Source organism: Diceros bicornis, unplaced genomic scaffold, assembly GCF_020826845.1.
Source record: "Diceros bicornis minor isolate mBicDic1 unplaced genomic scaffold, mDicBic1.mat.cur scaffold_55_ctg1, whole genome shotgun sequence".
NCBI lineage: Eukaryota > Metazoa > Chordata > Mammalia > Perissodactyla > Rhinocerotidae > Diceros > Diceros bicornis.
Genome location: NW_026691429.1, coordinates 2754634 through 2766076, shown reverse-complemented (window position 1 = coordinate 2766076; position 11443 = coordinate 2754634). Strand labels below are relative to the sequence as shown.

At 43.0% G+C, this 11443-nt stretch overlaps 1 protein-coding gene across 3 annotated transcripts; it reads left to right on the top strand.

Moving 5' to 3' along the window:
* Positions 1 to 608: 608 nt before the first annotated feature.
* Positions 609 to 11120, top strand: LOC131403142 (mucin-16-like). 3 transcript variants are annotated; one of them, XR_009219233.1, is made up of 4 exons: positions 609 to 647; positions 807 to 1069; positions 3202 to 3366; positions 10859 to 11120. XR_009219233.1 is itself a non-coding variant. In XM_058537476.1 (3 exons), exons 2-3 carry the CDS (start codon positions 818 to 820, stop codon positions 1449 to 1451), a joined length of 285 nt encoding a protein of 94 aa, XP_058393459.1. In that variant the 5' UTR covers positions 609 to 647; positions 807 to 817; the 3' UTR covers positions 1452 to 1481. The 3 variants fall into 3 exon arrangements, 1 of the variants encoding a protein (XP_058393459.1); XR_009219232.1 differs by having other exon boundaries at positions 10843 to 11120; XM_058537476.1 differs by lacking the exons at positions 3202 to 3366; positions 10859 to 11120 and adding an exon at positions 1419 to 1481.
* Positions 11121 to 11443: the final 323 nt, after the last annotated feature.

The following is an 11443-nucleotide window of genomic DNA, read 5'->3' as shown; positions in this document are numbered from 1 at the left end:
TGGCCCTAGTGAGGTATTCATTTCAGAAAGATTCTTCTAGTGGTCCTTGTAGAACATCCTTTAGACAGAGCATCCAGTGAGCCTGCTGGGGTGTTGGTCCGGGTGAAGGAAGTTAAGACCTGAGCTGGGACAGGCATGGAGAGAGGGAGTGTATGTGAGGACCAGTGCGCAACTGGAATTGGTGTTACTGGGAGGGAGGAGGAGCAGAGCAGATGTGCTGGTTCTGACTTGGGTGACCACACGGGTGGGTGGTGGTGACACTGGGAGAGAAGACGACAGATGATAATGAGTGCAGGACTCTGGTCTGGTCTCAGGCCAGCTCTCAGTGATGGCCATCGCTCTCCCTCTCGTCTTGCAGCTTTGGGGCACAACCTGAAGACCCTCACAGTCCCCTTCCCCATCTCCACCCTCCGGTATTCATAAGACAGGAGCAACTGCTCAGCCATGTTCAACTCCACTGAGAGGGTCCTGCAGAGCCTGGGGAGACCCTGGTTCCAGCAGCTCCTGTTGGGTTAAATCCCACCCAGCCCCTCCCCCACTCCCTGTCCCTCCTCTCATCCTCCTCCTCCTTCCTCCCCAGGTGGATCCTTGTCCAAGAAGAGCAGCCTGGGCCTCTTCTCCTTGAGTTGCAGACTGGTCTCCCTCAGGTGAGACCCTCCCCTGAGCATTTGCCCCTAATGACCACTTTTGTCACCACCCCTCTCTCAGTCTCCCCCCTGTCCTCCCATTTCCTCCTTCCTGTTCTGGCCCCCACCCCAGAGGTTTCAGGACCTCTCTCTAGAGTCCCCACATCCCTCTCTCCCCAGGCCTGAAAAGGATGGGGAAGCCAGCAGTGTGGACGCCGTCTGCACCTACCATCCTGACCCCGTGGGCCACCATGCCTCTGTGCTGGGAGCGGAGAGTCTCCACCTGTCTGCTCTTCCTCTCGGTGGCTCCAGGCTCTGCATCCCAGAGTTTATCCATCCAGAGAGAGCACCAGCTACGTTTCCACATCATCAGCTGGAACCTCAGCAACCCGGAGCCCACATCCTCGGAGTACACCGCCCTGCTGAGGGACACCCAGGACCAGGTGGGGTCTCCCCTCTCGCATCGCTCCTTGCCCTGAGGGCACCGTCATTCCTCTGTCTGACTTACATCTGTTACGTGATTGTTTCAACCCTTCACTTTCCCTGCGTCCCTGGGTTCTCTCAGTGTCCAGAGGTGATGTCCTAGCTGCCTTCCCCATTTCTCACATGGGTAAACTGAATCTCAGAAAGGGGATTATTGTGCCTAAGGTCACACAGTGAGTTAGGGGCAGAGCCAGGATTTGAAGTCAGGTCTCCCTTGCCCCAAGGTCTGTGATGTTTCACTGGCTCCAGTGGCCCCCTGCGTCTCCAGGAGACCTCCATCTCACCCACTCTCCCTCGCGTTTGTTCTAGGTCACCAAGCTCTACAGAGGCAGCCAGCTGTGAGACATATTCCACTCCTGCCTGGTCACCGACCTGATGTAGGTTGAGGAGATTGGAAGCATTGGTTGAGCTGGTGGCTGATGGCTCTGAGCTCCCGTGACACATCCTTGATCTGGAAGTCACTGACATGGTGCCCATTCTGCCCCACATCCCTGTCAGCTAATCCTACCATCTCCTTCCATAGGTTTTCGGGGGTTGAGAAAAGCATTAACATTTGGGGCCACCAACCTCCAGCATCCTCCTCCTCCTCCTCTTCTGGAAAAGTTCAACAAATATTAGTGGTCTACCTGTGCTCTCCAATATTGGAGCCACTAACCAGATGAGGCAATTAAAATTTTTTATACACCTATTGGGATACGATGCACATATTGTGTGTGTGTGGGGTGTATTTTTTAGGTTTTTCTAGATACAATATCTTCTCATCTGCCAACCAAATAGTTTTACATCTTCCCTTCCAATCTGGGTCTCTTTTATTCCTTTTTCTTGCCTAATTGCCCTTATCAGAGCCTCTGGTGCCTGTGATTAACATGCGAGATGAGGGCAGACATCAATGTCTTGTCCCTGGTCTTAGGGGGAAATTTTCAGTCTTTCACCATTGAATATGGTGTTGTCCATGGGTTTTTCATCGATGCTGTTTATAGGTTGAGAAAGTTTTTTCTATTCCTAATTTGTTCAGTGTTTTCTGTTGTCTTTAGACATGAAGGGCGCTGTATTTTGTGAAATTCTTTTCTGTATATGTGGTCGAGATTGTGTGGTATTGGCCGTTATTCTATTACTATGGTGTATTACATAATCAAGTTTTCAGATATTAACCCAACCCTTCAACTAGAGGTGAGATATTAAGATGTTCTCAAGTCTTTCCTGGGCATGCCACAGGCCTGAGCCCTTGTGGCCTTCTAGATGCCCGCAAATACCCTGGAGATTTTCAAAGCCCCCTGTGGACATCTCATTCCCCCAGTTTTTCTTCTAAGTTGTTGGCTCACCTCTTGCCTGCCTCTGCTGGTATCACTCCTTCAGGCAGCTACAATAGAAAACAATTAGCGCTGATTGTTTTTAGCAAGTGCCTTGGGGACAGACTTTCCTCTCTGGGCAAGCTCTGAGTCTAGTAACGACAAGCCCTGAACATGGGGTGTTTTTGGGGAGCTGCCATGCAGGTCAGCTAGTTGCAGTTGGGTGGGGAGGGGTCTTTTCAGAGCTCCACACCCATTATGGCTGCTGTGCTGCTGGTTGTCTCAGCCACCATGGTTCTGAGACTGACGGTTTTCACAGTTATGGAGGATGTTGTGAGAGCAGGATGGGAATAGTGCAAGTTATAGTGCCACGAAGTTTGCTCCCTTTATCAAGATTCCACCGTGTGTCTTCACTAAACCCTCCTCAGATTCTTGCAAGCCTTTGATTAATTTCTAGACTTCTGAAAAGTTGATTTTGACCATTTTTACCAGTGTTCTCATTGTTTTTATGCATTTGCAGGCGTCCTTACTCCAAAGTTTCAAAAATGTTCTCTTTGTGGTTATTTATTTATAAATTAATTACTTGAAATGAAATTACATGAGAAATTCAGTTCCTCACTCACACACACTAGCCACATTTTAAGTGCTTGATAACAACATGGGGCTAATAATGAGTGTATTTGGTAGTGCAGGCAAATGTTGACATTATTGCAGAAAGTTCTCTTGGACAGGACCCAGAAGCAGGGAATCTAGAATCAGGGTAGAATTCCAGACACCCTTGTTCATCCCTTGTGTCCTTCCAGGTTGGTCCCCCATGGTAACCACACTGCAATGGATTCACTGTGTACCCAGCCGCCTTGGCACAGAGACTGGACAGAGTTGCCATCTATGAGGAATTCCTGCGGCTGACCAGAAGGGTACCCAGCTGCAGAACTTTACCCTGGACGGAAAGAATGTCCTTGGGGATGGTAAGGCTCCCTGGTCATTGGGAAAGGAAGTGAGGCCTTTCTGGGGACTCTGGAGGCCTGGGGCTGAGAGAACATTGAACTTTCTCAGGCTGGCAGGAGGTGGCATAGTCCCCCAGTCTTTAGCCACCATTGAGAGAGAGAAAAGGACACCAGTGTAGTATGGGAGGCCCTCACCTTCTCCTAGACAGCTCTGTGACCTCAAGCTAGTCACCTCCCCTCTCTGGACTTTTGTTTCCTTATCTCTGCACTGAGAGCCACTGGGCCCGATGGTCAATGAGGGCCTCCAGCTGTGTGTGAAGCAGACTTACAGGTTTGGGAGTGGATGTGGTTTCTGATCCACAGGCTATAGTTTGCCAAGTCCCGCTCTAGATGAGCACCAATGCACTAGAACTTTGTGCAGTGGTGGAATGTTCTATATCTGTGCTGTCCAGTGCATAGCTGCATGTGGCTGTTGAGTGCTTGAAACATGGTATTGTGACTGGTCTTTATTGTTACTGATTTTTAATGTTACTGAGGTTAGAATTTTTATTTTATTTAACTAAAATTAATTTTTTTTTTATTTTTTTATTGATGTTTTAATGGTTTCTAACATTGTGAAATTTTGGGTTGTACATTTTTGTTTGTCTATCGCCCCATATATGACTCCCTTCACCCCTTGTGCCCACCCCCCACCCCCACTGCCCGGGTAACCACAGTCCAGTTTTCTCTGTCCATGTGTTGGTTTGTATTCCACATATGAGTGAGATCATACAGTGTTTGTCTTTCTCTTTCTGGCTTATTTCACTTAACATAATACGCTCCAGGCCCATCCATGTTGTTGCAAATGGGACGATTTTGTCTTTTTTTATGGCTGAGTAGTATTCCATTGTATATACATACCACATTTTCTTAATCCAATTGTCAGTCGAGGGACACTTAGGTTGCTTCCACTTCTTGGCTATGGTGAATAATGCTGCAATGAACATAGGGGTGCATAAGCCTCTTTGGATTGTTGATTTCAGGTGCTTTGGATAGATTCCCAGTAGTGGGATGGCTGGATCATAGGGCATCTCTATTTTTAATTCTTTGAGGAATCTCCATACCGTTTTCCATAGAGGCTGCACCAATTTGCATTCCCACCAGCTGTGTACGAGGGTTCCTGTTTCTCCACATCCTCTCCAACATTTGTTGTTTTTTGTCTTGGTGATTATAACCATTCTAACAGGCGTGAGGTGGTATCTTAGTGTTGTTTTGATTTGCATTTCCCTGATGATTAGTGATGTTGAGCATCTTTTCATGTGCCTATTGGCCATCTGTATATCTTCCTTGGAGAAGTGTCTGTTCATTTCCTCTGCCCATTTTTTGATCGGGTTGTTTGTTTTTTTGTTGTTCAATTGTGTGAGTTCTTTATATATTATGGAGATCAACCCCTTGTCAGATGTATGTTTTGCAAATATTCTCTCCCAGCTGGTTGGTTGTTTGTTCATCTTGATTCTGGTTTCATTTGTCTTATAAAAGCTCTTTAATCTGATAAAGTCCCACTTGTTTATTTTTTCTTTAGTTTCCCTAGTCTGGGTAGGCATGTCATCCGAAAAGATTCCTTTAAAACCAATGTCAAATAGTGTGTTGCCTATATTTTCTTCTATGAGTTTTATAGTTTCAGGTCTCACCTTCAGGTCTTTGATCCATTTTGAGTTAATTTTTGTGAATGGTGATAGCACATGGTCCACTTTCATTCTTTTGCATGTGGCTGTCCAGTTTTCCCAACACCATTTATTGAAGAGACTTTCCTTTCTCCATTGCATGTTCTTAGCACCTTTGTCGAAAATTAGCTGTCCGTATATGTGTGGTTTTATTTCTGGGCTTTCAATTCTGTTCCATTGATCTGTGTGTCTGTTTTTGTACCAGTACCATGCTGTTTTGATTACTATTGCTTTGTAGTATGTTTTGAAGTCAGGAATTGTGATGCCTCCTGCTTTGTTCTTTTTCTTTAGGATTTCTTTAGCTATTCGGGGTCTTTTGTTGCCCCATATAAATTTTAGTATTCTTTTTTCTATTTCTGTGAAGAATGTCATTGGGGTTCTGATTGGGATTGCATTGAATCTGTAGATTGCTTTAGGTAATATAGACATTTTAACTATGTTTATTCTTCCAATCCACGTGCATGGGATATCTTTCCATTTCTTTATGTCATCGTGGATTTCCCTCAATAATGTCTTGTAGTTCTCATTGTATAGGTCCTTCACCTCCTTGGTAAGATTTATTCCTAGGTATTTTATTCTTTTTGATGCAATTGTAAATGGTATTATCTTTTTGAGCTCTCTTTCTGTTAGTTCATTATTAGCATATAGAAATGCAACTGATTTTTGTAGATTGATTTTGTACCCTGCAACTTTGCTGTAGTTGTTGATTGTTTCTAACAGTTTTCCAACAGATTCTTTAGGGTTTTCTGTATATACAATCATGTCATCTGCAAATAGTGAGAGTTTCACTTCTTCGTTACCTATTTGGATTCCTTTTATTCCTTTTTCTTGCCTAATTGCTCTGGCCAAAACCTCCAGTACTATGTTGAACAGGAGTGGTGAGATTGGGCAGCCTTGCCTCGTTCCTGTTCTCAGAGGAATGGCTTTCAGTCTTTCCCCGTTGAGTATGATGTTAGCTGTGGGTTTGTCATATATGGCCTTTATTATGTTGAGGTACTTTCCTTCTATTCCCATTTTATTGAGAGTTTTTATCATAAATGGATGATGTATCTTGTCAAATGCCTTCTCTGCGTCTATTGAGACGATCATGTGGTTTTTATTCTTTGTTTTGTTGATGTGATGTATCACGTTGATTGATTTGCGGATGTTGAACCATCCCTGCGTCTCTGGTATAAATCCCACTTGATCATGGTGTATGATCTTTTTAATATATTGTTGTATTCGGTTTGCCAATATTTTGTTGAGGATTTTTGCATCAATGTTCATCAGCGATATTGGCCTGTAATTTTCTTTCTTTGTATTGTCTTTGTCTGGTTTTGGTATCAGGGTGATGTTGGCCTCATAGAATGATTCAGGAAGTGTTCCATCTTCCTCTATTTTTTGGAATAGTTTGAGGAGGATGGGTATTAAATCTTCTTTGAATGTTTGGTAAAATTCACTGGAGAAACCATCTGGTCCTGGACTTTTATTTTTTGGGAGGTTTTTGATTACTATTTCAATCTCTTTACTTGTTATTGGTCTATTCAGATTCTCCATTTCTTCTTGGTTCAATTTTGGGAGGTTGTATAAGTCTAAGAATTTATCCATTTCTTCTAGATTGTCCAATTTGTTGGCATATAATTTCTCATAGTATTCTCTTATAATCCTCTGTATTTCCATGGTATCCGTTCTAATTTCTCCTCTTTCATTTCTAATTTTATTTACTTGAGCCTTTTCTCTTTTTTTCTTAGTAAGCCTGGCTAAGGGTTTGTCTATTTTGTTTATCTTCTCGAAGAACCAACTCTTTGTTTCATTAATCCTTTCTACTGTTTTTTTGGTCTCAATATCACTTATTTCTGCTCTGATTTTTATTATTTCTCTCCTTCTGCTGGCTTTGGGCTTTGTTTGTTCTTCTTTTTCTAGTTCTGTTAGGTGTAATTTAAGGTTGCCTATTAGGGCTTTTTCTTGTTTGTTAAGGTGGGCTTGTATCGCTATGAGTTTCCCTCTCAGGACCACTTTTGCTGCATCCCATATGGTTTGATATGGCATGTTATCATTTTCGTTTGTTTCCAGATAGTTTTTGATTTCTCCTTTAATTTCATCAATGATCCATTGGTTGTTCAGTAGCACGTTGTTTAATCTCCACATTTTTGTCACTTTCCCAGTTTTTTTTTCCTGGTTCATTTCCAGTTTCATAGCCTTATGGTCTGAAAAGATGCTTGTTATGATTTCAATCTTCTTAAATTTATTGAGGCTTGCTTTGTTTCCCAACATATGGTCTATCCTAGAGAATGTTCCATGCGCGCTTGAGAAGAATGTGTAGTCAGCTGTTTTTGGGTGGAGTGCTCTGTATATGTCTACTAGGTCCATCTCGTCCAGTTTTTCATTTAAGTCTACTATTTCTTTATTAACTTTTTGTCTGGATGATCTATCCATTGCTGTAAGTGGGGTGTTAAGATCCCCTACTATTATTGTGTTGTTGTTGATTTCTCCTTTTAGGTTTGTTAATAGTTGTTTTATGTACATTGGTGCTCCTATGTTGGGTGCATATATATTTATAAGTGATATGTCTTCTTGATGGAGTGTCCCTTTTATCATTATATATTTCCCTTCTTTGTCTTTCTTAACCTGTTTTATCTTGAAGTCTACTTTGTCTGATATGAGTATGGCAACACCTGCTTTCTTTTGTTTGCCATTAGCTTGGAGTATTGTCTTCCATCCTTTCACTCTGAGCCTGTGCTTGTCTTTAGTGCTAAGATGTGTTTCCTGAAGGTAGCATATTGTTGGGTCTTGCTTTTTAATCCATCCTGCCACTCTGTATCTTTTGATTGGAGAGTTCAATCCATTTACATTTAGGGTAATTATTGAAATATGAGGGCTGAATGTTGCTGTTTTGTCACTTATTTTCTGGTTCTTTTGCATTTCCTTTGTTTCTTGTCCCATTTGTTTTGGACTGCCAATTCAGTTTGGTTGTTCTGTCTTATGATTCTTCTGGTTTTCTCTTTGTTTATCATATGTGGTTTTAATTTGATTATTTGTTTAGTGGTTACCTTGAGGTTTGGGCAAAAAATCTTGTGTATGAGATAGTCCATTATCTGATAGCCTCCTATTTCCTTATACTAAGTCAATTCAGTCACTTTCCTCTTCCCCTTCTAAGTTGCTCTTGTTATACCTTATTCTATCTTGTGTTGTGGCTGTATGTTTACAGTGATGAGGTTAAATTTATTTTTGGTGAATTTCTTCCTTTGATCTTTGAGTTTAGTATTTAAGTGGTTGCTAACCTATTCCGGTAAAGATCTACTATTTCTCTGATTTTGTCTACCTACTTTTCTCCTTACTCCAAGCTTTGTGTTCCCTTTCTCTTCTTTTTTTCAGGCCTGAGGGCCTTCTTGAGTATTTCTTGTAGTGGGGGTCTCGTGGCCATGAACTCCCTTAGCTTTTGTTTATCTGGGAGAGTTACTATTTCTCCATCATATTTGAAGGATATTTTTGCTGGATAGAGTATTCTTGGCTGAAAGTTTTTGTCTTTTAGTATTTTGAATATATCATTCCAGTCTCTTCTAGCCTGAAAAGTTTCTGTTGAGAAATCCGCTGAGAGCCTGCTGGGAGTTCCTTTGTACGTTGTTTTTTGTTTTTGTCTAGCTGCCCTTAATATTGTTTCTTTGTCGTTGACCCTGGCTAGCCTTACCACTAGGTGTCGTGGTGAAGGCCTTTGTCTGTTAATATATATAGGCGTCCTGTTGGCTTCGCTTACTGGTATTTCCTGCTCCTTCCCCAGATTTGGGAAATTTTCAGCTATTATTTCCTTGAATAGGCTCTCTGTTCCTCTTTCCCTCTCCTCTCCCTCAGGAATACCTATAATTCTTATGTTACATTTTCTAATAGAGTCCGATATTTCTCAGAGTCTTTCTTCATTTCTTTTTAGTCTTAGTTCTCTCTCTTCTTCCATCTGGAGTATATCTGTATTCCTATCCTCTAAAGTACTAATTCTTTCCTCCATATTGTCAGCTCTGTTCTTTAAAGACTCCAGATTCTCCTTTATCTCCTCCATTGTGTTCTTCATCTCCATCAGCACTGATTGGTTTTTCTTTATGATTTCAATCTCTTTTGTGAAGAAACTCCTAATCTCATTTAATTGTTTGTCTGTGTTGTCTCGTATTTCGTTGAGTGTTTTTATGATAGCTATTTTGAAATCTCTGTCATTTAGTTTATGGATTTCTGTGTCTTCGGGGTTGATTTCTGGGTGCTTGTCATTTTGTTTCTGGTCTGGTGATTTCACATATTTTTGCATTGTGGTTCCTGTGTTGGTTTTGATTTTCCTCATCCTGGAAGTCTCTGGTTGCAATTTCCACCTGCCGCCACTGTCTGGTGGTAAAGGGCTGTGTGGTCTAAGCCCCCTGCGCTCTGCCCCAGTTTTTCTGCTGCGATCCGCAGTTTTGTTTTGTTTTGTTTTGTTTTTTTCCCCACTGCGATCCACGGGTCCAGTCCAGTTTGTTCAGGTCTGCCTCGGATCGCTAGGTCTGGTCGAGCTGCAGACTCCGGGTTGCGGGGAGTGGGGAGCTCTCTCTTTTGCCCTCTGGGTCCCTGACGTGGGAGGCTTCTCATTTGCCCCTCTTTATCCGCTCTCTGGGGTGCTCAGATGTTGATGGTAGCCCTGTGGCTCCTCTGAGCCCTCTGTGCGGGAGTTTCCCACTGGCTGAGAGAGCCCGAAGAGCTACAGTTTCCCGCCGAGGGCCGCCCCTCCCCCCTCTCTGGGAGCCGCGCAGACCGGGATCGCTGATCTGATGGGGAGGGAGCGGAGTTCTCCTTACCTCTCCCCACTTCCTCCGGGGGCCCAGCACGTTCCGCTCTCAGATGTGCGGCAGTGTGGATCCCTCCACTCTAGGTTTTCACTGTCTGGGATTCCGTTGTTGGTCTGTGGCTGTTACTTTTGTTGTATCTTGTGGGGGAAGAATTCACGGGAAAGCTCACTCCGCCATGATGCTGACGTCACTCCTCTTAACTAAAATTAATTTTAATTCAAAAAGAGACTTGTTGCTGCTCCATATCAGACAGCACACCTCTAAGAGGTTGTCTGGGTAGAGGTACAAGTAGGGGGACCTGCACCCCTCCTCCCATGCCCATTGGGTGCTGCGTGTCCTACCCTCCTGGAGTTTATGTTGTAGCTGGCAATAACAAGAATAGAGAATTGAAAATTATCAATTATTTGATGTGAACAAACTCATACTTGCAGGTGGAAATCAGAGAAGACTTCCTGTAGGATATTACATTGTAGGTTAATCCTAGAAAATGAATATTAAGCAAATAGATAAGGGAGAAGGGGATGAATGTGTTTCTAGGCATGGAAGAACACTTTTGAGTGGGAATTTACAAATTTAGAGAGATCCCATAGGCTTGCCAACTGTGATGACCCATTCTCCCCCCAGCCGTCATAAGAAAGTCCAGCCCAAATTCAGTCCTCTGTGCCCAGAGGTATGAATTTGGTTTAATTTATTAAACTTTTGTTCTGTGATAATGGTCTTGGATTTTGTAGCAAAGTGTGCTCACTTTTTAGAGATGGAAACTAAAATGGGGTGAAACATGATGATATCTACTTGACTTTAATATTTCATTGAAAACATGGGATGAATCAAGGGTGGCAAGTGTTAATAATTTATACATTGATGAAATATTGTTTTAATTGGATGGAATATACATGGTTAAATTAGATGATGTATGTTTATGAGACTGTTTCCTTTATTTTTCTATGTGCAAAAAGTTTTATTAAAAAGAGTGAAACACACTCACATGCATTCTCCATTTCATTCACTTCCAGAATATTCTGCCAACAGAGATGACACCTTGACTGAGAAGCCTGGTAAACCTGCAGGAAGCCCCAGCCCACGGTAGGGGGCGAGTATCTTGATGCTGTGCCTCATTGAAGAGAACCATGCGCACAGGGTCTTGGATGATGAGGAAAGTTGGCCAACCCTTGTCAAGGACGGTTGAGGCACAGTGGGGTCAGCAGGAGCCCTGGGGTGATGACAGGAGGTGGCTCACCCCACCATTTGTCTCCCCAGACCTCCCCTTCTGGGTCCTCATCCTCATCTGCTTGGCGGGAATCCTGGTGCTCATCACAGGCCTGATCTGCTGTCTGCTGGTAAGCCATGACGTGTTGCTTGTCTTCTTACTATTGGGTTGTAAGAGCTCTTTATATATTATAAATACACGTCCTTTTCTAGGGATATGTTTTGCAGATGTTTTCTCCCAGTCTGTGTGTGGCTTACCTTCTCCTTCACAACATGAGTCCTTGGGTAAATGAAAGTGACAGTCATCATGAGATTCCACCACACTTGAGAATGGCTAAAATTAAAAAGACTGACTATAGCAAGTGTTGTTGAAGATGTCAATTCACTGAAACTCTCATCGAGTGCTTG